At 37.0% G+C, this 27,536-nt stretch overlaps 1 protein-coding gene across 2 annotated transcripts; it reads right to left on the bottom strand.

Moving 5' to 3' along the window:
* Nucleotides 1-14,171: 14,171 nt before the first annotated feature.
* LOC137273955 (putative ankyrin repeat protein RF_0381) lies at nt 14,172-24,210 on the bottom strand. 2 transcript variants are annotated; one of them, XM_067806881.1, is made up of 6 exons: nt 24,065-24,210; nt 19,720-19,897; nt 19,101-19,210; nt 18,813-18,936; nt 18,035-18,234; nt 14,172-16,729 (listed from the first exon to the last, which is right to left on the bottom strand). In XM_067806881.1, the coding sequence occupies exons 2-6, from the start codon at nt 19,856-19,858 to the stop codon at nt 16,520-16,522; spliced, it is 783 nt and encodes a 260-aa protein (XP_067662982.1). In that variant the 5' UTR covers nt 19,859-19,897; nt 24,065-24,210; the 3' UTR covers nt 14,172-16,519. The 2 variants fall into 2 exon arrangements, with proteins under 2 accessions (XP_067662982.1, XP_067662983.1); XM_067806882.1 differs by having other exon boundaries at nt 24,137-24,198.
* Nucleotides 24,211-27,536: the final 3,326 nt, after the last annotated feature.

Here is a 27,536-nt window from a genome sequence, read left to right as displayed (position 1 = left end):
ATTGGGTATCTTCATGTTTATTTAGTAGTGAAATTGTGTGGCTTGAAGACTGAATAGGGATGGCTGTGGTGGTGTGGGGGCTGTTTGTTTACAAAGGAACTGAAGACATGTTTCTGTTTTTAACAATATGACAACATTGTTTCTTAATAAAATATCTCTTATCAGTTTAAATAGTAGTTATGTCTTATTTTAACAACTGAATTTGTATTCTGAACATTTTGTGTTGAGAGGTGTTAATGTTGGGAAACAGTAGATACTCAACTGACAATTGTGGAAAGTAAACTGCATTGCCAAGGCAATGTTATTCTGTGTATGCGCTACTTGCATTTGTTAACACAGTTTTCTATTGTCACCGAGCATACATCGTCAGACTTTTCTTGGATTTCAAACTGCGGAAAATAGTTCTTACAAGTCATTTGTTACTGTATCCTAGAGTGAATAAAAACATTACTGACACAGAGTGTGAGGAGACAACAAATGATGTGTCCTTTGTGTTGGTACTCAAGTACAAGACTTCGCCTAACATAGTCTGTATATAAAAATCAAACTTTGAACATTTTGGTTCAATCTGATTACCTTTATTCAAAGTTTTGAAACCAATCTACAGATATACCGTTATACAGTACTATATCCATTGGTGTTCTGAGTCTAGCAACTCAATGACAGAATATATGAATATATTTGGTAAGTCATGTATCGTATTTCAAACCAAGAGACATGTTTAACCTTTGCCTGAGTAGCCATATATCTTCTCTGAGTGTTGCAACACACAAACATTGAACATATCTGGGCTTTCAAACTAAAGTGAGTGAGTTTAATTTTCCACTACATTCAGCAATGTTCCAGCTATTTGGCGGTGGTCTGTAAATGATCTAGACTGACCCAGAAAATACAGTGATCAACAGCATGAGCATCGATCTGCACAAATGGGAACCGATGATGTGTCAACCAAGTGAGTCTGACCACCTGATCCCATTAGTCACCTCTTACTACAAGCATAGTCGCCTTTTAAACTCGTCAATTCAAACTAAAGGGTGAGTGATTAAGATAATAGGCATTTTTTGGTGTTACGGCATTTTTAGTGATCACACACCAACCAGACAAACCATGATCACACACAGCTTAACAAATCACACCTTGTCATCCATAAAGTAATGGTCATGCGCATCCGATTATGTGACCAATGCATTCATCAGACAAGAAGAGGTGTCTGGTCAATAGTTTCTGATCGAGACACAAAAGGTAGGTCCGTGATAAACACTGGTGATAATCGTATTACTAATGAGACTACATACCAAGGCTGGTTTCTGTAAAGTTCTATTTCTGCTCAGCATTACCATCAACACATTCTGCGTTGCTGGTGAACTGGTGACGAGGTGGGACAATTAGAAGTATAATGATCACACATGCTTGTATTTATGTGAGACAAAGATATATAAATACAGGATACATAGATTATGATGAGGCACTTCACAGAGGTCTTACATAAAGTAGTCTTCATACGAGCAACTGTTACTAAGATGTAACATGGGTGAGTGGTTGTTGCAGTGTCAAAGAACAATTTTTGTTCTTGTCCTTTGCCAGAGGTATAATTTAACAGATAAGAAAGAACTCAGTCCTCCATCCTTCTCCATCATCCTTTCTACTTCCCCATCCTCTCCATCCACCATCTAACCCTTCCATTCTCCGTACTTCCCACTTGGCCTCCATCCTCCATCCTTCCCCTCTTTTCTCCATTCACCCTATTTCATCTCTGCCCTCCGTCCTGTACCCTTTCCCTTTCTTCACGCTGATTCCCTTTTAATCCCCGTCATCTATCATGTCCTCCTTCCATCCCTTGCATCCTTCCAACTTACCCTTTGTCCTGCATCCTCCATCCATTCTCTCAATCCAAAATTCATCCTAGTATATCTTCCTTACTTCCTCTCTGTCCTCCATCCTCTCCTCTTCTCCTACATCCTCCCTTCTATCCCTCTGTCCTCCATGCTCTGGCCTTCCTCTGCTTTCCTTTTTATCCTCCCCTTCCCGTCTGTCCTCCATCCCATGTCCTTCCCCTTAACCCTCCCTACACCCTGACAAGTTTCCCTGCATCATCCATGCTCTGACCTTCAATTACTCATTCCTTCATCCTCTCTACATCATCTCTGTGCTTCATACACTTCCCTCACACTACATGTCACTCATCCATCTGACCTCTCCAGTACTTTCCCCATCTTCCATTCCATAAGTCTTTCATTTTCCAGTCCATCCACAATTCACCCATCCTTCATTCTACTTACAGCCACTCAGTCCATCATCCATCCAACTTAATCAACTCTCTATTTCAACTCTGTTTTCAATCCTCTGTCCTTACCCTTAATCTTCCTATCTCCCCCCCCCCCCCCCTCACCCTCCCTAGTTTCCCTTTCATCCTCCCTTCATCACCTTTGTCCTCCATCCTTCCCCATCACCCTCTCTACTTCAACTTTTTCCTCCATCCTCCATCCTCCATCCTTCCCCCTCACCCTCCCTACTTCAACTTTGTCCTACATCCTGAATCCTTCTCCTCCATCCTCCCCACAACCCTTCATCCTCTCTACATCCCCTCTGTGGTGCATCCTCCCTAATTCTCCTCTGTCCTTTATCCACTGTCCTTCCCTTCATCACCTCTTTCATCCATTCTAAGCCCTTCTCCCTACTTCCACCTTCACCCTCCCTACTTCCCCTCCATCCTCTATGCCCTCCATCCTTCCTACTTCTCCATCCATCTTCTCTACTCTCCATCTGTCCTCCATCGACTGTCCTTCCCCGTCATCCTCCCTGCCCAGCTTCCCCCTCCATCCTCCCTCTATCTTCCATCCACCGTCCTTCACTCCATAGTCCCCACTTCCCCTGTCCTCCATCCGTCCTACCCTTCCATCCACCTTACACTCCATCCATCCACCCTATATCCCTCTCCATCCTCCCCACTTCTCGTTCATCCTCTCTATCGTCCTTACTTCCTTTCCCTCTTCTGTCCTTTACTGTCCTCCATGCTCTGACCTTCCCTTACGTCTCTCTTCATCCTCACCATCACGTCTGTCCTCCATCCTCAGCCCTTCCCTTTCATCGTTCCTACACCCCCTCCACCCACCCAAATTTCATCCACCCAGCTTCATCAACTCAATACTTCCCTTCTGTACTTCAACTTCGTTCTTCCCCTTCATCCTTCCCCCCTGCCTCCACCCTCCCTACTTGTCGTCTATGCTCCCTACTTCCCCTCTGTCTTCCATACTCCCCATTCTCTTTACCCTCCCATCCGTCCTCTGTCCTTCCCTTCCACTCTCCATTCTCCAGAAATCCTACTGCCCCGCCATCATCTCTATTTCCCTTTTGTCCTCCATCCTTACCCTTAGTCCTCCCTACTTCCCACTGCACAGACCCAAATCCCCACTGTATCCTTTCTACTTCCCCTCTGTCCCCAATCTTCCGTTCTCACCCTTCATCCTCCCTACTTCATCTATGTCCTCCATCTTCCATCCTTCCCCACCAGCCTCCTTCAATCCTCTGTCCTCCACCCCACATACATCTTCACCATCCTTCCAACTTTCCCACCTGTTCTCCATCCTTCTCAGTTCCCCCTACTTCCTTTCCCATCCTCCCTACTTACCTTCTGTCCTTCATCCTCCGTCCTTCCCCTCCAACCTCCCTACTGCCCCTGTGTCTTCGATCCTCCCTTCTCCCCACCATTACTATACCTACTTTCTCACTGTCCTTCATCCTCCGTCCTTCCCCTCCAACCTCCCTACTGCCCGTGTCTTCGATCCTCCCTTCTCCCCACTATTACTATACCTACTTTATCACTGTCCTTCACCCTCCGTCCTTCCCCTCCATCCTCCCTACTGCCCCTGTGTCATCGATCCTCCCTTCTCCCTACTACTATTATACCTACTTTCTCACTGTCCTCCATCCACCGTCTTTTCCTTACGTCCCTCCTACACCCCCTTCACATCCCTCTCCATCCTCACATCTCTATCTCCACTCTGTTATTTTGCTTGCCTTCTTTAGTCTACTTTTTGTGTTGTCGAATCCTCTTTTCTGTTTCGTGTTTTGATGATATTCTTTTAGTGATTGATAGTTTGTTGGTTGGTCGTTTTGTTCTTTGATGTTTGATACTTCGTTGGAATACTTGGATGTTCATTTGGCTTGTTGATGGTTCTATTTTCTTTCTTTCCTTTGTTTTGATTTTATTTTTCTGCTTCGTTTTTCTTTATTGTTTTTATGTTGGCTTGATTGTGGCTTCTTCTGTTTGTGTGTTTGTTTATTGGTGCTATTGTGCTTGCCCTCGTTGAGTTTACTCATTTCGCTGTGTATTTACTGTTTGTGTTTCGCGTTTTGATGATTTTATTTCAGTAATTGATAGTTTGTTGTTTGTTCCTTTTCTTCTTTGATGTTTGATACTTTGTTTGAATTCTTATATATTCATTTAGTTTGTTGGTAGTTGGTTGTTTGTGTTTTATTCTATTTGTGTTTGGTTTTTTTGTTGTTATTTTACTTGCCATATTTAGTTTACCGTTTGTGTTGTCCAATCCTGTTTTGTGTTTCCTTTTTTCGTGATGTTTTAGAGATTAATAGTTTGATGTTTGTTCCTTTTGTTCTTTGATGTTTGATACTTCGCTTGCATATTTGCATGTTCATTTAACTTTCGTGTAGTTATGTTTTCTTACTTTCTTTTATTTGGATTTTATATTTGCTGCTTTATTTTATTTTTTAGCGTTTCAATGTTGGCTTGATTGCCGTTTATTCTGTTTCTGTTTTTGTGTCTTGGTGTTATTTTGTTTGCCTCATTTTGTTTACTCATTGTGTTGTCCATTCGTCTTTTGTGTGTTCGGGTTTTGTTGATGTTGTTTCAGTGATTGACAGTTTGATGTTTTTCAAGTTTTTTCTTTGATCTTTGATGCTTTGTTTGTATTGTTGGATGTTCTCTCAGTTGATTGATAGTTACCTTTGTTTTTGTCCCTTTGGTTTGATGTTATGTTTGCTGCTTGGCTTTTAGAGTTTATAATTTGGGGTGGTTATGTTTTATTCTGTTTGCATGGTGTTGTTTTCCTTTCTTTCTTTTGTTCTGAATGTGTGTCTTATTCTTTTAGTGATTGATAGTTTGTTGGTTGGTCGTTTTGTTCTTTGATGTTTGATACTTCGTTGGAATACTGGGATGTTCATTTGGCTTGTTGATGGTTATATTTTCTTTCTTTCCTTTGTTTTGATTTTATTTTTCTGCTTCGTTTTTTTATTGTTTTTATGTTGGCTTGATTGTGGCTTATTCTGTTTGTGTGTTTGTTTATTGGTGCTATTGTGCTTCCCTTGTTGAGTTTACTCATTTCACTGTGTATTTACTGTTTGTGTTTCGCGTTTTGATGATTTTATTTCAGTAATTGATAGTTTGTTGTTTGTTCCTTTTCTTCTTTGATGTTTGATACTTTGTTTGAATTCTTATATATTCATTTAGTTTGTTGGTAGTTGGTTGTTTGTGTTTTATTCTATTTGTGTTTGTTTTTTGTTGTTGTTGTTATTTTACTTGCCATATTTAGTTTACCGTTTGTGTTGTCCAATCCTGTTTTGTGTTTCCTTTTCTCGTGATGTTTTAGAGATTGATAGTTTGATGTTTGTTCCTTTTGTTCTTTGATGTTTGATACTTCCTTTTGCATATTTGCATGTTCATTTAACTTTCGTGTAGTTATGTTTTCTTACTTTCTTTTGTTTTGATTTTATATTTACTGTTTTATTTTATTTTCTAGCGTTTCAATGCTGGCTTGATTGCCGTTTATTCTGTTTCCGTTTTTGTGTCTTGGTGGTTTTTTGTTTGCCTCATTTTGTTTACTCATTGTGTTGTCCGTTCCTCTTTTGTGTGTTCGGGTTTTGTTGATGTTGTTTCAGTGACTGACAGTTTGATGTTTTTCGAGTGTTTTCTTTGATGTTTGATGCTTTGTTTGTATTGTTGGATGTTCTCTCAGTTGGTTGATAGATACCTTTGTTTTTGTCCCTTTGGTTTGATGTTATGTTTGCTGCTTGGCTTTTAGTGTTTAGAATTTGGGGTGGTTGTGTTTTATTCTGTTTGCATGGTGTTGTTTTCTTCTCTTTCTTTTGTTCTCAATGTGTTTCTTTCTCTTTTAGTGATTGATAGTTTGTTGGTTGGTCGTTTTGTTCTTTGATGTTTGATACTTCGTTGGAATACTGGGATGTTCATTTGGCTTGTTGATGGTTATATTTTCTTTCTTTCCTTTGTTTTGATTTTATTTTTCTGCTTCGTTTTTCTTTATTGTTTTTATGTTGGCTTGATTGTGGCTTATTCTGTTTGTGTGTTTGTTTATTGGTGCTATTGTGCTTCCCTCGTTGAGTTTACTCATTTCGCTGTGTATTTACTGTTTGTGTTTCGCGTTTTGATGATTTTATTTCAGTAATTGATAGTTTGTTGTTTGTTCCTTTTCTTCTTTGATGTTTGATACTTTGTTTGAATTCTTATATATTCATTTAGTTTGTTGGTAGTTGGTTGTTTGTGTTTTATTCTATTTGTGTTTGTTTTTGTTTTTTTTGTTATTTTACTTGCCATATTTAGTTTACCGTTTGTGTTGTCCAATCCTGTTTTGTGTTTCCCTTTTTCGTGATGTTTTAGAGATTGATAGTTTGATGTTTGTTCCTTTTGTTCTTTGATGTTTGATACTTCGTTTGCATATTTGCATGTTGATTTAACTTTCGTGTAGTTATGTTTTCTTACTTTCTTTTGATTTGGATTTTATATTTGCTGCTTTATTTTATTTTTTAGCGTTTGAATGTTGGCTTGATTGTCGTTGATTCTGTTTCTGCTTTTGTGTCTTGGTGTTATTTTGTTTGCCTCATTTTGTTTACTCATTGTGTTGTCCATTCGTCTTTTGTGTGTTCGGGTTTTGTTGATGTTGTTTCAGTGATTGACAGTTTGATGTTTTTCGAGTGTTTTCTTTGATGTTTGATCCTTTGTTTGTATTGTTGGATGTTCTCTCAGTTGGTTGATAGTTTGTTGTTTGTTCCTTTTCTTCTTTGATGTTTGATACTTTGTTTGAATTCTTATGTATTCATTTAGTGTGTTGGTAGTTGGTTGTTTGTTTTATTCTATTTGTGTTTGGTTTTGTTGTTGTTATTTTACTTGCCATATTTAGTTTACCGTTTGTGTTGTCCAATCCTGTTTTGTGTTTCCTTTTCTCGTGATGTTTTAGGGATTGATAGTTTGATGTTTGTTCCTTTTGTTCTTTGATGTTTGATACTTCGTTTGCATATTTGCATGTTCATTTAACTTTCGTGTAGTTATGTTTTCTTACTTTCTTTTGTTTTGATTTTATATTTACTGTTTTATTTTATTTTCTAGCGTTTGAATGCTGGCTTGATTGCCGTTTATTCTGTTTCCGTTTTTGTGTCTTGGTGTTATTTTGTTTGCCTCATTTTGTTGTCCGTTCCTCTTTTGTGTGTTCGGGTTTTGTTGATGTTGTTTCCGTGATTGACAGTTTGATGTTTTTCGAGTTTTGTCTTTGATGTTTGATGCTTTGTTTGTATTGTTGGATGTTCTCTCAGTTGGTTGATAGATACCTTTGTTTTTGTCCCTTTGGTTTGATGTTATGTTTGCTGCTTGGCTTTTAGTGTTTAGAATTTGGGGTGGTTGTGTTTTATTCTGTTTGCATGGTGTTGTTTTCTTCTCTTTCTTTTGTTCTGAATGTGTGTCTTACTCTTTTAGTGATTGATAGTTTGTTGGTTGGTCGTTTTGTTCTTTGATGTTTCATACTTCGTTGGAATACTTGGATGTTCATTTGGCTTGTTGATGGTTATATTTTCTTTCTTTCCTTTGTTTTGATTTTATTTTTCTGCTTCGTTTTTTTATTGTTTTTATGTTGGCTTGATTGTGGCTTATTCTGTTTGTGTGTTTGTTTATTGGTGCTATTGTGCTTGCCCTCGTTGCGTTTACTCATTTCGCTGTGTATTTACTGTTTGTGTTTCGCGTTTTGATGATTTTATTTCAGTAATTGATAGTTTGTTGTTTGTTCCTTTTCTTCTTTGATGTTTGATACTTTGTTTGAATTCTTATATATTCATTTAGTTTGTTGGTAGTTGGTTGGTTGTGTTTTATTCTATTTGTGTTTGTTTTTGTTTTTTTTGTTATTTTACTTGCCATATTTAGTTTACCGTTTGTGTTGTCCAATCCTGTTTTGTGTTTCCCTTTTTCGTGATGTTTTAGAGATTGATAGTTTGATGTTTGTTCCTTTTGTTCTTTGATGTTTGATACTTCGTTTGCATATTTGCATGTTGATTTAACTTTCGTGTAGTTATGTTTTCTTACTTTCTTTTGATTTGGATTTTATATTTGCTGCTTTATTTTATTTTTTAGCGTTTGAATGTTGGCTTGATTGTCGTTGATTCTGTTTCTGTTTTTGTGTCTTGGTGTTATTTTGTTTGCCTCATTTTGTTTACTCATTGTGTTGTCCATTCGTCTTTTGTGTGTTCGGGTTTTGTTGATGTTGTTTCAGTGATTGACAGTTTGATGTTTTTCGAGTGTTTTCTTTGATGTTTGATCCTTTGTTTGTATTGTTGGATGTTCTCTCAGTTGGTTGATAGTTTGTTGTTTGTTCCTTTTCTTCTTTGATGTTTGATACTTTGTTTGAATTCTTATGTATTCATTTAGTGTGTTGGTAGTTGGTTGTTTGTTTTATTCTATTTGTGTTTGGTTTTGTTGTTGTTATTTTACTTGCCATATTTAGTTTACCGTTTGTGTTGTCCAATCCTGTTTTGTGTTTCCCTTTTTCGTGATGTTTTAGAGATTGATAGTTTGATGTTTGTTCCTTTTGTTCTTTGATGTTTGATACTTCGTTTGCATATTTGCATGTTCATTTAACTTTCGTGTAGTTATGTTTTCTTACTTTCTTTTATTTGGATTTTATATTTGTTGCTTTATTTTATTTTTTAGCGTTTGAATGTTGGCTTGATTGCCGTTGATTCTGTTTCTGTTTTTGTGTCTTGGTGTTATTTTGTTTGCCTCATTTTGTTTACTCATTGTGTTGTCCATTCGTCTTTTGTGTGTTCGGGTTTTGTTGATGTTGTTTCAGTGATTGACAGTTTGATGTTTTTCGAATTTTTTCTTTGATGTTTGATGCTTTGTTTGTATTGTTGGATGTTCTCTCAGTTGGTTGATAGATGCCTTTGTTTTTGTCCCTTTGTTTTGATGTTATGTTTGCTGCTTGGCTTTTAGAGTTTATGTTTTCGAATGGTTGTGTTTTATTCTGTTTGCATGGTGTTGTTTTCCTCACTTTCTTTTGTTCTGAATGTGTGTCTTACTCTTTTAGTGATTGATAGTTTGTTGGTTGGTCGTTTTGTTCTTTGATGTTTGATACTTCGTTGGAATACTGGGATGTTCATTTGGCTTGTTGATGGTTATATTTTCTTTCTTTCCTTAGTTTTGATTTTATTTTTCTGCTTCGTTTTTCTTTATTGTTTTTATGTTGGCTTGATTGTGGCTTATTCTGTTTGTGTGTTTGTTTATTGGTGCTATTGTGCTTCCCTCGTTGAGTTTACTCATTTCGCTGTCTATTTACTGTTTGTGTTTCGCGTTTTGATGATTTTATTTCAGTAATTGATATTTTGTTGTTTGTTCCTTTTCTTCTTTGATGTTTGATACTTTGTTTGAATTCTTATATATTCATTTAGTTTGTTGGTAGTTGGTTGTTTGTGTTTTATTCTATTTGTGTTTGTTTTTTGTTGTTGTTGTTATTTTACTTGCCATATTTAGTTTACCGTTTGTGTTGTCCAATCCTGTTTTGTGTTTCCTGTTTTCGTGATGTTTTAGAGATTGATAGTTTGATGTTTGTTCCTTTTGTTCTTTGATATTTGATACTTCCTTTTGCATATTTGCATGTTCATTTAACTTTCATGTAGTTATGTTTTCTTACTGTCTTTTATTTTGATTTTATATGTCCTGTTTTATTTTATTTTCTAGCGTTTGAATGTTGGCTTGATTGCCGTTTATTCTGTTTCCGTTTTTGTGTCTTGGTGTTATTTTGTTTGCCTCATTTTGTTTACTCATTGTGTTGTCCATTCGTCTTTTGTGTGTTCGGGTTTTGTTGATGTTGTTTCAGTGATTGACAGTTTGATGTTTTTCGAGTTTTTTCTTTGATGTTTGATGCTTTGTTTGTATTGTTGGATGTTCTCTCAGTTGGTTGATAGATACCTTTGTTTTTGTCCCTTTGGTTTGATGTTATGTTTGCTGCTTTGCTTTTAGTGTTTAGAATTTGGGGTGGTTGTGTTTTATTCTGTTTGCATGGTGTTGTTTTCTTCTCTTTCTTTTGTTCTGAATGTGTGTCTTACTCTTTTAGTGATTGATAGTTTGTTGGTTGGTCGTTTTGTTCTTTGATGTTTGATGCTTCGTTGGAATACTTGGATGTTCATTTGGCTTGTTGATGGTTATATTTTCTTTTTTTCCTTTGTTTTGATTTTATTTTTCTGCTTCGTTTTTCTTCATTTTTTTTATGTTGGCTTGATTGTGGCTTATTCTGTTTGTGTGTTTGTTTATTGGTGCTTTTGTGCTTGCCCTCGTTGAGTTTACTCATTTCACTGTGTATTTAGTGTTTGTGTTTTGCGTGTTGATGATTTTATATCAGTAATTGATATTTTGTTGTTTGTTCCTTTTCTTCTTTGATGTTTGATACTTTGTTTGAATTCTTATAAATTCATTTAGTTTGTTGTAGTTCGTTGTTTCTTTTTTGTTCTACTTGTTTGTGCGGGTTTTTTATGTTGTTATTTTATTTGCCATATTTAGTTTACCGTTTGTGTTGTCCAATCCTGTTTTGTGTTTCCTTTTTTCGTGATGTTTTAGAGATTGATAGTTTGATGTTTGTTCCTTTTGTTCTTTGATGTTTGATACTTCGTTTGCATATTTGCATGTTCATTTAACTTTCGTGTAGTTATGTTTTCTTACTTTCTTTTGATTTGGATTTTATATTTGCTGCTTTATTTTATTTTTTAGCGTTTGAATGTTGGCTTGATTGTCGTTTATTCTGTTTCTGTTTTTGTGTCTTGGTGTTATTTTGTTTGCCTCATTTTGTTTACTCATTGTGTTGTCCATTCGTCTTTTGTGTGTTCGGGTTTTGTTGATGTTGTTTCAGTGATTGACAGTTTGATGTTTTTCGAATTTTTTCTTTGATGTTTGATGCTTTGTTTGTATTGTTGGATGTTCTCTCAGTTGGTTGATAGATGCCTTTGTTTTTGTCCCTTTGTTTTGATGTTATGTTTGCTGCTTGGCTTTTAGAGTTTATGTTTTCGGATGGTTGTGTTTTATTCTGTTTGCATGGTGTTGTTTTCCTCACTTTCTTTTGTTCTGAATGTGTGTCTTACTCTTTTAGTGATTGATAGTTTGTTGGTTGGTCGTTTTGTTCTTTGATGTTTGATACTTCGTTGGAATACTGGGATGTTCATTTGGCTTGTTGATGGTTATATTTTCTTTCTTTCCTTAGTTTTGATTTTATTTTTCTGCTTAGTTTTTCTTTATTGTTTTTATGTTGGTTTGATTGTGGTTTATTCTGTTTGTGTGTTTGTTTATTGGTGCTATTGTGCTTGCCCTCGTTGCGTTTACTCATTTCGCTGTGTATTTACTGTTTGTGTTTCGCGTTTTGATGATTTTATATCAGTAATTGATATTTTGTTGTTTGTTCCTTTTCTTCTTTGATGTTTGATACTTTGTTTGAATTCTTATATATTCATTTAGTTTGTTGGTAGTTGGTTGTTTGTGTTTTATTCTATTTGTGTTTGGTTTTTTTGTTGTTATTTTACTTGCCATATTTAGTTTACCGTTTGTGTTGTCCAATCCTGTTTTGTGTTTCCTTTTCTCGTGATGTTTTAGAGATTGATAGTTTGATGTTTGTTCCTTTTGTTCTTTGATGTTTGATACTTCATTTGCATATTTGCATGTTCATTTAACTGACGGATACTTCTCTTTTCTTACTTTTTTTTGTTTTGATTTTATCTTTATTTATTTATGTTTTGTTTTATTGTTTTTGTTTTTTACTGTTGGCAATTTGGGGTTTCGTTTTGTTTGTATGTTTTCTCATTGGTATATTTTTGCTTGCTTCTTTTTGTGTATTGATTATGTTGTGAATTCTATTTTTTGTTTTTGGGTTTTAATGATGTTGTTTCAATGATTGGTAGTTGGTTGTTTCTTACTCTTGTTCTCTGATGTTTGATGCTTTGTTTGAATTCTTGGATATTCATTTAGCTTGTTGATAGTTATTTTTTTCTTCCTTTGATTTAGTTTGATTCTTGTTTTTTCTGTTTTGTTTTTTGCTCAAATGTTGGCATTTTTTATTTTCTTAGTGTGTTTGTTCATTGGTGTTATGCGATTTGACTGTTTTAGTTTACTCATTGAGTAGTATATTCATCTTTTGTGCTTCAGGTTTTGATGATGTTGTTTAAGTGATTGATAGTTGGATGTTTGTTCCTTTTGTGTTTTGATATTCGATACTGTGTTTGATATTTTGAATATTTATTTACCTGGTTGATGGTTTTCTTTTCTTTATTGTATTGTTTGATAATTTCGATATTTATTTACCTGGTTGATGACTTTCTTTTCCTTATTTCCTTTGTTTCTATTTCATGTTTATGTTGAAATATTGGCTTGGTTGTGTTTTCTTTCGATGCGTGTGGTTCTTCATTGCAGTTTTGTCGCTTGGTAAACTTAGTTTATGAGCCACATTGTTTTTCATTTTCTTCTTTTCTTTTGGTGACTGCATGTGTTGCATTTGTGTGAAGTTGAGGTGTCCTTATTTTGAAGCTTGGCCACATGTGTTTGTATTTATTCACTTGGTATAATGTTGTTTTTGTTATTTTTATGCTTTTTGAAGGGTCCCTGTCGTTTTTTAGACGTGTGTTTGGTCTGTTCTATTTTTGTTTACTAGTTTGTCGACTGTGTCTTGCTTTCGTGTTGATTTCTTAACTTTGAGGTTTGTTGTTTCACATGTTAGTATTTGATTGTGCCTCCCTATTTGCTTCTCTTAGCCTCCCTTATTTAGTTTTCTTGTTCTGTTGTCCATTCCTTTTCCGTCTGTTGGGATCTTTTGGGGTGATTGCTTGTGTTAGCGTTCTCTGGTTAATTTGATGTTTTCTCAGTTTGATGTTTACTTGTGTTGTTATTTGCGTGGACTGTTCTTGGGTTTCGGCATCGCGTGCTTGTTTATGGGTTCATTTCGGTGTTTACACGTGTTTGTTTTGTTCTTTGTTTGCTTGTTTTTGGATGGTTCTTGCCATAATTGATTTATTTCATTTGTTCTTTTATAGCTCAGATTAGTTCGTTCCTGTTTTGCTGATGTTATTTCAGGGACTGATATTTTTTTTTGTTTCAATTGTTCTTTGATGTGTGATAGAAGATTTTAATGCTGGTTGATGGATATATTCTCTTTATTTTCTTGTTTCTATTACATGTCTGCTGTTTGTTTTGTGATCTGTTTGTGCTGGTTTGTTTTGTTTTTTTGTTGTTTTTTTTGTTTAGGTATCTTTGTGTGTATTCTGCTTGCCTCATTCAGTTTATTCACACATGTATTGTCTATTCCACATTCGTGTTATGGTTTTAATGATGTATCACTGATTGAGAGAATGGTGTTTGTTCCTTTTGTTCGATTGAATGTTCTGGGCAGTTACGCGCGTGCGTGCACGTGTGTTTACGGTAGTGCTTTCTTGCATGAAGGGGGTATTGTCTCAGTTTGATTTTGTTTTTGTTTGTTATTTTATTTATGTTGTTGGTCTTTTCGGTCTTGTATCTAATTACGTCCTTACTTTTGTTATCTTTCTTTTGATAAGTTGTGGTTTTCGCAGTTTCATGTTTTGTTACTTGTGTTATTATGGTTTGTTGGTGTTTTGTTTGTTGGTCTACGGGTAATCTAGCTGTATAACAGCAAAACATTTGAAAGACTTCTGGAGGGCATATCACCTACACATTCTACAGGTAATCAAGCTGGCATAACAACTAAACATTCTACATGTGATTCCAATGGTATAACAACTAAACATTCCAGCTAGCACAATAGGTTAGCATCCTTCCTGTAACCTGAGCAGTATTATGACGCTTCATTACAATGAAATAATTATTTTGTACAGGTGAATTCCTTAATTTGTACCTTATATGAAAGCAATAAAACAACTGACAAAGCAAGTCACAGATGTATTTTACTTTATTCTTTATAACTCTGGAAAACACAGAAATTAAACATTTCTTACCAGTAAAAAAACATCCACAAGGACGGAATGTAACATTACTTGCAACATATGGATGAAGGAATGTTAAGTAAACCAGTAGGGAGGCTGCTGCCCCATTCTCAAACCCCTCTAAAACACACACACACCTTTACCCCACTACAAAAGTAATAATACATATAAATATTTTTAAAATACCATAAATATATTCTTGCACACTATTCCTATATTTCTCTTTCCCACAATAATTTACAAGACGATAATTGGTATTATAAAGGTATCAAATAACATCACAATAATCAACTCTAATAAAGACAGCCTGATAGACGGACATACATTAATATTAATGGACGAGTTCTTCTTTCTCATTAATAGTCAGACATCATATCAAATTAATGATATGTGCAATTCTAATTTACAAAGTTTGGATTCGTAGTTACAATATTCAAAACATGTCAATTCTGCTAATTAGGATCCAAATTCTCAGTGAGATTTGGTTTTATCTCCTGAAAATAACTGATTTGATCCAAAGGGTTTAAATATTGACCTCTTTCACAACTTTGGTTAGAGTTAAGTACTAGCACAAGGCAGCAAGCAATGCAAAGCTCCTGTACAGCTGCCACAATAACCTGACAATTGGCATAAGGCACTTACTGCAGGAATGGTGCTTAACCAAATAATGTTACACATACAAGAGAAAATCTGAGATAGGCACTCTTGAATAAATGAACAATGATATTGAACAGTCAAATCTTGAGAGAAATCTGCAAAAATCTTTTAAAACTTGCTGTCTTTTGACAGTGGATTTCTCTGGTACACAGATTTGTCAAAACCAAGCATTTTCAAAAGCTTATTCATCATGAAAAAGTCACAAAAAATATGTATTTAAGTACTCAGGTACTCAAATTTCCTCAAATGATAAGTGACTATTCTGTGAAGATCAACAAGAACATACCAACACCGTTTAAAAGTCTACTAAAACATATTCTTAGAAACTGCTGGTATTCAGAGACACTATATCAGTATATTTTGACAATTTCTAGCATGTGTTTGTGTTCATTATCGGAACGTTCAGTACATTACAAACATGTTTCACTGTCTGGAGTGAGTGAGTTTAGTTTTACGCCGCACTCAGCAATATTCCAGCTATATGCTGGTGATCTGTAAATAATCGAGTCTGGACTTCACTATCTTTACATTTGTTTCCTGAGAAAACATTATCCTCTTTGTTGTGATGCAAAATGTAATAGATTAGAAACGAATTGTATGTATTATGAATGTTGAAACATACTGAACTGGACACTGCAGTAGTCAGTTGAGCATGTTATGGACTTTTAAACACATACAATAAAAGTGTGAGTCTATAGCCATGGTCGGGTACAAGTATGCCCAATACATCTGACTTGTTTTTGCATGAATGACATGGGAAAAAGCAATCCAGTATTGAATGAGATGAAACAAGCACCAAATATATGAAGCCTTGATATTCAACTGTATCAGAATTATACAGTTATTAGTGCAGTCAGAACACACTACAGTGTCAGATTAATACTTAGTGAAGAATGATAACAACACAAGTAAATACAAATTGAAAACCATCTTCCAATAAAATAAAAGCATGACGATCATTGGAAATGGAACAAGGAAATGCATTACAAAATACAAACTTTACCTGATGAACACCACTTGGTTGAGCTTTAGGCTCCCTTTCCTAAAGTGCTATGGCGATATTCATTCAAACACTTTATTTACGACAGTCAAAGCACTCTGATAGTTATATGGAATGGGGCCTGAAGACAAGTGTACAACAAGACAGGATTCCCAAGGTTAGGGCACCATTCCATGAAGTGATCTGACCACTTGTTGTAACTCCATGTCTAAGTATGTCATGGCAACTCAAAATATATGTTGTAATGTTTACACATTTTGTTTATTTTATGCAAATTCAAAGTTAGGTTTGAAACCAATGCATTTGATGTAACAAAACATTTATGGTATCTGTGTACACTCAATTTACTTCCCTTCCCTACCCTACTAGTATCAAAGCTATGTGTCAAATGTTTTTAATGGCTGATCATCCCATGAGATTATAATGATAACATAAATGGATGATTACCCTTGGTTAAATGTAAAGCGATGCGTGGGACAATTCTTGAGCATGTGTTAAACTAAACTACCAAACAGCCAAATCCTAAAAATATAACTCCAATGTGAAAAACATGCTGTGTTCCACATTCCAGTATTAAGTAGAAACAAGTTATGACTTTCATTGTGTTGTATGATTATGATTCTCTGCAAACCTGGACTGTCATGTGAGATACTTCTGGAACAAGATCAACATCTCATCATCCTCGTTCTCCCTGGCGTCCTCCATGATGGTGAGGCCATCACTGTTGGGGATGTTTCTGTTGGCTCCTGCTTTCAGCAACAGCTCAATGATGTCCTCGCTGCTGTTGGTGTAAGCATGCCACAGTGCCGTCCATCCATCTGTATCCTGGACGTTCACATCTGCATTGTACTGCACAGAACAGAGACACTTTTTTCAGACTCGGTGAGTTGAGTGTAACACCACTTTGAACAATTCTTCAGTCATATCACAGCTAGATAGATACAGTAATTAGAGAAAAACAAAGAAACTTCTCAGAATTATCTGTCCCAAGTGAACGATTGGCATAAATCCTCAACCTTTGGTTTTGGACTTACTTCACTGTGAGGAACAGAAGATTACAACTTTGAGTAGGTTATTCTATATGTTAATACTGACATTCTTAAGTTAGGCAGTGAAGAAATACATACAAATACAATATCAACCCTACTCTTCACTGAAGGAAGTAAGTGAGTGAGTGAGTTGAGTTTTACGCTGCACTCAGCAATATTCCAGCTATATGGCATCAGTCTGTAAATAATTGAGTCTGGACCAGACAATCCAGTCATCAACAGCAAGAGCATTGATATGGGCAGTTGGGAACCGATGGCATGTGTCAACCAAGTCAGCCAGCCTGACCACCCAATCCTGTTAGTCGTCTCTTACAACAAGCCTTGTCACCTTTTATGGCAAGCATGGCTGGCTGAAGGCCTATTCTACCCAGGACCTTCACAGGTACTGAAGGACGTCTCTTGTAATATAAACAATTTATGACATCATAAACAATGCATGACATCATATCCTGTTCCTCTCAACAATGAACCACTCTGATGTCCTGTTGCTTCAACTGATCAATAAGCAAGGAGGATTGATGAAATGCACACATACACACTCCAAGCAAGGTATCTACTACTAACACGTACAGCAATGCAATAGGGATGGAATATTAGCCTAATCGGTAAAGTGTTGGCTTCTTATGGCAAAGGCCAAGTTTTATTCCACACGCAGACACAATGTCTGAAACTCATTTTGGGTGCCCCCTGTAGTAGCAGCCATTAAATGTCCAAGTTCCATGCTGGGATTCAAACCAAGGACCTTCTGATCATGAGCAAAGTGGCTAACCCCATCAGCAAGCTGACAAGGTAAGGATGTCCTTACTACTCAGTGATAATATTGGATATCTGTTAAATCAGTGTACAATCACACTCATCCACACACCACCATATCTTATTAGTAAATTAAAGGTTTGATAGTGTGTAAGTTAGAACTTGTCCTCATCTGACAAACCCAGATTAGAAACTTGGCTTTTCAGACAATCTGTGGACTTGACCCCATGCTAAACAGTTGATACGGTGGAAATCTGCTAAAATCAGTGTACAACCAAACTCATCACCCATTTGATATTATGCATTTTGGAACTTTATCAAATTAAGAAACATTGATTTTTAGAAATTTTACTTTTAAAAGAATCTTCACAACATCTTGGTGTTCATTGCTTGCTGCAGCAATAAGTGGCGTCTGCCCATCATCCTCACACTGGAAGTTGACGTCTGCTCCTGATGTCACCAACATGGAGGCAATCTTGGCCAGGCCCTCAGAGCATGCCACATACAGTGGTGACTGTCCACGCTTATTTTTACAGCTTAGGTCAACTTTCCCTTAGAAATAGAAAATTTTATGAATAAGTACTTACAAAACCTACAGATGACGTTTGTCTCCAAGACGTTTAAGTTATCAGGATAAGAAGCATTACACAAGCTGAACACAGCAAAGGCCCAATTTGTCGAGTATGATTTCAGTTCTGAGAGTCATTGGGTGACTTCGACTGAAATCCCCAGCTTTAGTCTTGTAGGCATGTAATACTGTACAATGATAGTGGTGCATTTCTGTGAAATTTAAACACACGCCAGTGTAGATACCTAGTGTTTGTCAATGCCTTGAAAGACAAAAATCAGTCTACGTTACTGAAAAACAGTTTACAGTCCCAGGTAAATCTGTGAGATAAAGATATGACACTTTTACCATTCTGGCTCTTGTACAATAGATTTTAACTCAAGTCTTTCATACATATGAAGAACATGACATGAAGCATTTTATGGATGATAAAGTATTTATCCTTCGCGACATTTCAGAATTACTTCTTGTCCATTCACTAGGTGATTCAGAAAGAAAGAAGAACTTTTTATCCATAAACAGTTTCTTGTTTTCACCTTCTATGTGAGAGTATTTACATTACCTTCACTCATAAGGACGCTGACCAGCTTGGTGCTTCCTTTCTCCACAGCAACGTGGAGTGGTACCTCTCCATCAGATAATGCGAGATTACCATCAATGCCCTTCTTCAGCAATAATTCACACACCTAAAAGTCATTAGACACAGTCTTCATACAAGCAACTCTCAAGATATTGGGCTATGGGGATATATTACACATGTTTACACAAAAATGCAGCTTAGGTTGAGCTTTGTAAACAAATCCCTTAATAATATGAGTACGATTGTATGATTCAATCAAAGGAATCTTACTTTTGCCTGATTCTTTCTGACAGCATTCTCAAATGGTGACAGATTGTTCTTGTCATGGTAATTGATGTCACAGCCTTCCTCTATTAGAAATAATGCCACTGCTTCATTTCCTGGGGACAAAAGATATGAACATACTACCACACCACAGGAAAAAGACATGTCGCTAAAACGAAAGAATAGTCATAACCACCCCTCTCACATCTCCTACTATCTACTCAATAACCGAAAATAAAAATAGTATTTACACATGGATTATGACAAGCATCCCCCTTTTACATGCTTAATTTGTAACATTGCTGAGAGCTTCTACAAAATGCTCTCCATATACCACAAATTGTGCCCTAGAAGATCTTCTGTTTTAAAAGCCTTTTATGTATTGTCTATTAATATCCACATTAGATTTGTAATGCTGTAAGAGGTGACTAACTGGACTGGCTTGTCAGGCTTGCTGACTTGGTCAACATGTCACTGTATACGTCACTGTATAGAATGATGCTTATGATATATATGATGATTACTAGACTGACTGGTCCATTCTAGATTTTTTACAGACCAACACCACATGGTTTATATAACATCACCATGATGACTGGACATACCAGCAGCTGGACATACCTACCAGCATCAATTGCTTGCTGCAGGGGTGTCCATCCATAGTAGATGCCATCAATTTTGGCTCCTTTCAGGAGCAAAGACTGAGTCTGTAGCAGATGACCACTCCTTACTGCATTATGTAAGTCCTGTTCCAAGGTAGACATGATGCTGGTTTGTAGTCCCTCTGCTTAGTTCATTGTGGGCTGTGAACAAAGAACACCACTTATTTATCCTGTTTTTAAATGTGATCAGTGTTATGGCTTTCAGGTAATTAGTGAAACTTCTAAAGGTTTTTAGATGATGAGGAGGCATATGCTACTATTATGCACCAAAGTCATGTTTGATTAACTCATTAAGGCCGAGAGCCGCGTATATGCGGCAAATTAATTAACTTCTCACAGCGAGAGTCGCTTATTGGGGGTAAGAAAAAGCACCTCTTATTCAGCGAGAGCCGCATACTGGGGGTTACGAAAAGCACCTCTCATTCAGCGAGAGCCGCGTATTGGGGGTTTTACATTTTAAATTTGTACTGTACCTATAATTTCAATCAGTTTAGCAGTAATGATCAAAGATTAGCTTTTCTTACGAGAGAGGTTACTTTCTGTGTTAATCAGAAGAACTATTAATGTGTTTTGATAACAATTGCTTGCAATGCCGGGGGATTATACAGGCAAAGGAACACATGTCTGTGAGAAAAGCGATTATGAGATGTTGTCACAGGAGGTACGTGTTGGTTACTCGTCATTGGGATTGAACACTAAAATACTATGTTTGCACATTGATTGAATTAATGGTGACAAGGTTACAAAACCTTCTTCTAAATTAAATCATTCATTCATTCATTTGTTGTAATAGTCCATATAATGAATCGTAGACATAAATAGCAATACTGTATTACACTCATGTTCATGTTGATTTTAAATAAACCAAGTTACTAATTTAGACCTAATTCATTTGCGACTATTGATTTTTAAAGTTGACAATAATACATAATCGAATATGAAGTGATAACTCTTGCATTTACTCAGAATATACATATATAGTACACATAAACCATACAAAGGTAACTGGGGTATTTTGTTCAAGCTGTTTCATGCTTGTTTGAAATGTGATTTTTCAATGCAATTTACATAAGCATTGTGTAAGAAACCTTTGTATTTGATCTCTGTAATTATCTTATCCTGTGTAATGATCACGTGTATCAGATCCATCGTCAATAAAAGGAGGATAATAGTTATGGAATTGATGCGTATAATCATTCAATCAGACAACACTAAATGAGATATGTAAACACCTCTTTCAACCTCAAAATAACAGCCTCTGGCCGAATGCATGTCAAGGTAAACTTTTGTCCCTTGACAAGTGTAAAACAAACTAATGCGTTGTTACATCATTGGACAACCTGTTTTGTGGAGTTACGCCCATTGTCAATCTTCTGAACATCGTTTGCTTTCAAAACAAATATAAGTATGTCCATCTTCATAAACATATGGGGAGATTCAACTTCAAGTGTATAAATCAGTATCGTGTTACTTTTTTAAATTCTATAATACATGTTCTTGAATTATGGTATTTATTCATAACAATGTGCAGATTAAATTGAAATGTTCAGCGAACCATTATGTTTGATGTACAAGTAGTGTGCGCAAAAAGTATATGCAAATAAATACCATCTCTACTCAATAGTTGGATTGGGTTATGCGGGGTAAAAATAATCGGATTGTAGCGCTTTGAGCGCTTCAAAGAAAAATAAACTCGTCAAAGTGCTTGTTAGTTCTACGTGTACATTTCAGGCATCCTTACGATTATATATGTTCACGATACACAAACTTTTCATGATAGCTAGAGTTGATAAAACTGAAATCCAGCATATCGATTGGTCAACGATCTAACCAATAGTCAATCTGTATCAAAGCTGTCTAGTGACCGAACGTACCCTTCAGAAATTTAGCCCACGCCCCATCACCTGTCATTTCCAATGTGACAGGTATCTCATGATACGATTGGTCATAGATAACAAATCAGGGAGTATATTGAACAGTTAAGATACAAAACGACCTATTCGACAACTTTGATGACGCCCACCCCATGACCCTTTGTCTTATGTATGTGCAAGGAACAGCATTATACAATATGCATACATGTATGTTCGTGCGATAACGTATATTTTCTGCATTAAATCTAGATGAACCAAAGCGACAAACTGTGAATCTGTTATAAGTAAGTCACAGACTAGCTTATTAGTACTTTCCTTAAAATATTCAGTAAACACTAGCAATGTATCAGCGAAAACGCTTCTTTCATAGATTATTAGGCATGTGCGTAAATTCGTCTTTACTGCCATTGACATAGATGTTTTGAACAATTTAATCTCACACAATGATATGAGTGGGACATCATTTGGTTTAAGTATGTCTTACATACAAAGATTCCAAACATGTGTGAAGAAAGGCACACTTACATAATCCCTTACTTTATGAGCTATTGAAAGTTTCTTGACACTTCTCTGTAATTATCACATGTAGCAACTAATTCCGTTGATCCATCATCCGTAAAAGCAGGATAGCATATTAGTCATGGTATTGATACCCTTGCATATCATCATTCAGACTACAGTAATAAGATTATTTAGCGCTACTATTGGTCTTGACACAACAGTCTCCGGTAAAATTTATACATAGCCACGCCCCTACTCCCTTATTGAACGGACTGTCCCGGGACAAGCGTAAAAGAAACATGTGTTGTTATTTTGTCGGACAACCCACTTGATGGTGCTACTTACGCTTCATTCTCTGTACTGTATATGCACACACGGGTGCAGTCTGGTGAACCTTGATAGCGATACGATATCAGACAATACACAAATTGTTATATGATAGTTAGAATATACAACCAAAACACAACATATCCACTGGTAAACAATACAATATAAAATCAATGTATCCAATCTGAGTGACGAAATGTGCCCTTCAGAAGTTTAGGCCACGCCCCATCACCTTGCTCTTCCTATGTGACAGGTTCTCACGATACGATTGGTCAAAGTATCAGCCAATATAATGAATTAGTGAGATATAATGCGTTACATTTGTGATATTTTATCCCATCACATGACGGGAAACTTTGTTTAGCATCGAGTAATGATAAATGTATTATGCAGTATGTATGTGTATGAATGGTGATGTATGTTAAGTTAAGATGAACAAAGTGACAAACTATAAATTTCTATATGCTCCATGTTACTTACACACCTATTGATACTTTCCTTGAAATAGTCAGTAAGCACGAGCAATGTCTTGGCAAAAAATGTAGACGATTATAATTCAAGTTCCCCCTCTTTTTAAACTCTATTATAAATAATATATGATAATTCAGTCAATACGATGAGAGAGACAGGAGGAATTTGTATATTTGTTCATCTCGTACGTACAAAGACCGCGTAGGTGTTGATAAAAATACAGCACACACTGGCAAAGGGGTATAAGGAACACATTAATAAATTACATGAAATGCTGTAATATATGTATTCACATCGGCCTCTTTTCCATCTTTACGACACAATTAAATAATCAGTACTTGTTTGTGAGACTAGACAGTTTCCTGTCATATCCGAGACCTGCCAGGGAAATCAGGCATGATTAGCACTAATTAGCCTCGTCGCAGCAATCAGGCAGTCAGCGAGGGGTGCCAGGTGTTGGGCAGTGGAGCGGCTCCAGGGCTTAATGAGTTAAGCATTATATATTGTAGCGTCACTGGTGATGTAGTCATCTACAGTGATGCAGCGTTGTGCGCCTTGGGAAACCAGTTGTTTATCGTTGTTGTCAGTTTTGGTGTTGTTCAAATTATCCATCAATGCATTTTGTCTTGAAGTGATCATACCAACGCCGAAAGAGGAAGTCGTGTGATCATGAGACTTGTTAAGGGTATCCAATATGGCGATACTCTGATATAACAGGAATATTTCGGCATTAAAGGTAACTCACTGGATCGCTCCCAATTTTATCTACAGAACGTTCACTACGTGTTTATAAATGTAGAGCTGCTAGTATCACTATTTTCAAGATTCATAAACATATGTCTGACATTAAATCGGATAGTAAGGATTCCAAAATTGTTCACAGCCACGCTGTTCCGAACTCTTCGTTGATCGTTGCTTAGGTTACAACCACGCTCAAAACAGGCAAACTACGGCCTAAAACAATATTGCTCAATCACTCCCATCCCACAGGCGATCGATGCATAGGGTATGCCCCTGTACTACTATAAGTCGTATAGGGGCATACCCTATGCATCGATCGACTTATTCTCGGTTAGTACGATTACAAAGACCACGCCCGTACAGTAGGCATACACGTTTTTTTATTTGTATCTACCTGTTACTGTATCAATCACGTTACACCAACGGCTGTAAAGAAACTTCAATTCAGATGCTCATTCCTGACTACCTGATGTGCTGATCTGAAAGACGGTGTCAACGATCAACACTTCTTGACAGAGCGTGTTTACTAAGGGAGCTAACTCTCGTTATCGCAAGCTCCCCACACAGGTACAGCTCCTAACCGCACTTTACTCGTAACGTCATATCTGGCGTTTTCAGTGTAGCGGGTGTGAATTTCGTTTGTATGGCGCTTTTGGATAGGAATATATCAATATATAAATATATATATAGCTTCACAACATTGTTTTCTTTTATTCATATCTCTGCGGGTGATCAGGATAACCACGAGTTCCCCTAAAATAAATAAATAAATAAATAAATAAATAAATAAATAAATAAATAAATAAATAAATAAATAAATAAATTATTCCCTGTACATAAACAAATCAGCAAGCCCATTTTGTGATGGTCAAACCAATAACCACAAAATACACTACACAATGTACACAGTTTCACACTATTTCTGCAAACACAATAAGCGATGACCATATCGAGAGATATTTGTATTGGTGTTGCTGTTGATGAATCATGGATGGTTCTCGAACTTTAATGAAAAAAAATATAGAAAAGATTCTGGTTGAAAACCTTTTTTTGACAGATTATGCGATTATTTCGAACGGTGTACAGCTGTATTAATAAACTGAGTTCGAAGTTAGTGATTATTTCGTTACAGTTGAACTTTTCAGTCTCCCTGGTACCATGCCATTACCACCGTGGTACCACGCAATTTCCACTCATGTTTAGAACACAGTGGAAGCTGCATATTCCGACACTCAGTCGGACTGGGACAAATGTCGGATCAGTGAGTGAGTTTAGCTAGTTTTACGCCGCACTCAGCAATATTCCAGCTATATGGCATCAGTCTGTAAATAATTGAGTCTGGATCAGACAATCCAGTGATCAACAACATGAGCATCGATCTGCGCAATTGGGAACCGATGACATGTGTCAACCAAGTCAGCAAGCCTGACCACCCGATCCCCTTAGTCGCCTCTTACGACAAGCCCAGTCGCCATTTACGGCAAGCATGGGTTGCTGAAGGCCTCTTCTACCCCGGGACCTTCACGGGTTAATGTCAACAGCGTAAATACGGGTTATACAGTTGTATTCATACAATCATTGTCTCTGGTCAGAAACATGTTTACAATATCCAGGGTAACAACAAACACTATCTTTCATCGTCGTTTGGTGTCAGGACGGAACCATCGACATTCTGCACGTGCTGGGTAGATCTGAACAGACGTTCTGTATTGACTACATTATGTTTGACACGTCATCAGTTTCCATGTGATCGCTGCTTATGCTGTTTATCACCTGATTGTCTGATCCAGATTCGAATATACAGACCTCCGCTGGAATATTGCTGAGCGTGACTTTTGTATACATGTTCAAATAGTCTATTTCTATGACGTCACCAAACACCTGCGTGACCTCATTTCACAGAAGGCAGTGACCTTGGAGAACACTTTGTTGGTGACTTCTTTTCACAGAGCGTGGAGGGTAATGACCTTGAGCTGTCCTGACGGTCATGTGTGTATCTTTGGATCAGGTGCATAGAAAGCGAGGGACATCATGGAATACAGATTGATCAATTGGTTTCATCCGGTTTCATTTTTGCCATGAAACCCCTTCATTTCCGATCATGCATCACTTTTGTCCCTGAATACACAGACGACATCCTGCTCTCTCTCTCCCTGCTGTATCGAAACCATTTACCATGCAAACTATGCAGTGTGTAGAAGGGGTGGTCGACAAAACTCGAGTAGTTTGAATTTACCATCTCAATGAAAGGCCGAGATTACTGAAAAAAAACATGAAGCTCCTTTCATCAGGTCAGAGTTTTATTAAATACCCTTCCCTGGCGAGGACCCCGAGCTTACAAGATAGAATATCCTTGTGATACGCCATTATCTGCTTCTGCTCAATAACCCTATCCATCAACAACCCATCGTGACATAGGCGAGACAGATGCATCCAGGTAACTCAGACCATTTCATGGACCAGTTTGAAAGGAGAACCCTTATGGTTACATGTTGGTTGATCTAAACAAACACCTCCCCTTCGGCGACTTTGCATCCTAGTGCATTCAGTTTGCAGGGGATCTCCATGCAAAGACCATTCAGTCTGACTTAAATATTCAGAGTGAGCAGAGGTGTGAAGAATGTCTCTCAACCATGCCATCTTGTGATGACTGTTTCCTCTTGTTTCAAGATCCTTCTGATTTGCGAAAACACAGAAGCATATGGTGTCACAGAAAGGCTTCGGTGGCTCCACCTGGGACCCAAGTTAAAAGGAAGTGGGAGAAAGACAACTTCTCTGAGGGATCATTTGAACATGCATGTGGGATGGATTATACCGCTATTTATAATAACACTAAAATATCGTAGTCTAGCTAGCTGTGCTTCAAGCTAAACCAGTCTGCGTAGCTGGATAAGCGCAGGCAGTCTACCCCAGTCCATCAGAAGAATATTTCTATTTGTCATTGAAATTGCCATTTCAAGTATAGTCATGATTGACCTAAAGACTTATGCAAATCTACCCTTATCTTTGGCACTCATTCCTCTGAACTGTATTGTACTGTGAGAAAGCTTTGTGCGTGACAACAGAGATGTCTATAGTAGTCTCATGTATTTCGGTAGTTGGTATCCATACAACACACACATATGGGATTTGAGTACAACATTTCAATATCACCCTCGAATCCACCCCCCCCCCTCCCCCCACCCCAATGGTTACATTGGGATAGTATCATAAGATCTGTTGGCAATTAAGATACACTGGGATACTGTGCCGAACGGTAAGTTCACATTCCATTTGTTTTGGTCAAGACAATGTCATGGTGACTCTTCATGTCATGCTTTCTTCACTGTATAGTTATCTGCCATGCTGCCGAAAGTCGGGTTGAAATGATACACTCCATTGTCTCGGAATCAATAGCGGCTGATGGGTCCAAACTAATTGCGTGATGTCATTGCATGGTGCTGTGATGTCACGATCCCACTGCATGGTTGCCTCTTAAATGACCGGCAGGGGTTGATGAAGACCATGCATATTCTGACCTGGGTATTCATGGGTCCCTAAACTGAGTGAGTGAGTGAGTGAGTACAGGCTCGCTAATTTCAGTGACACATGTCATCGTATCCACTGCATACTTCCGTTGATCACTGGATTGTCTGGTGCTGACTAGATTGTTAACAGACCGTTGTCTTATGTCTGGGATAACTTCTGAGGGCAGCAAACACGCAAAAGTTAGAAGGTATAGGTTAGTGTATATTTCTTTCACATAGGGTGTGTCTCATGACCAAGAGGTAATAATACACTTTACCTACACGTCACCATGACAAACGCACTAGGAATGTCTGGAAATACATGCATGATCAGTTGAGCATGACGATATCTACGCTTTT

Source organism: Haliotis asinina, chromosome 2 (assembly GCF_037392515.1).
Source record: "Haliotis asinina isolate JCU_RB_2024 chromosome 2, JCU_Hal_asi_v2, whole genome shotgun sequence".
NCBI lineage: Eukaryota > Metazoa > Mollusca > Gastropoda > Lepetellida > Haliotidae > Haliotis > Haliotis asinina.
Note: the sequence above shows the minus strand (reverse complement) of the source record. Positions and strands in the feature narration are given on the sequence as shown.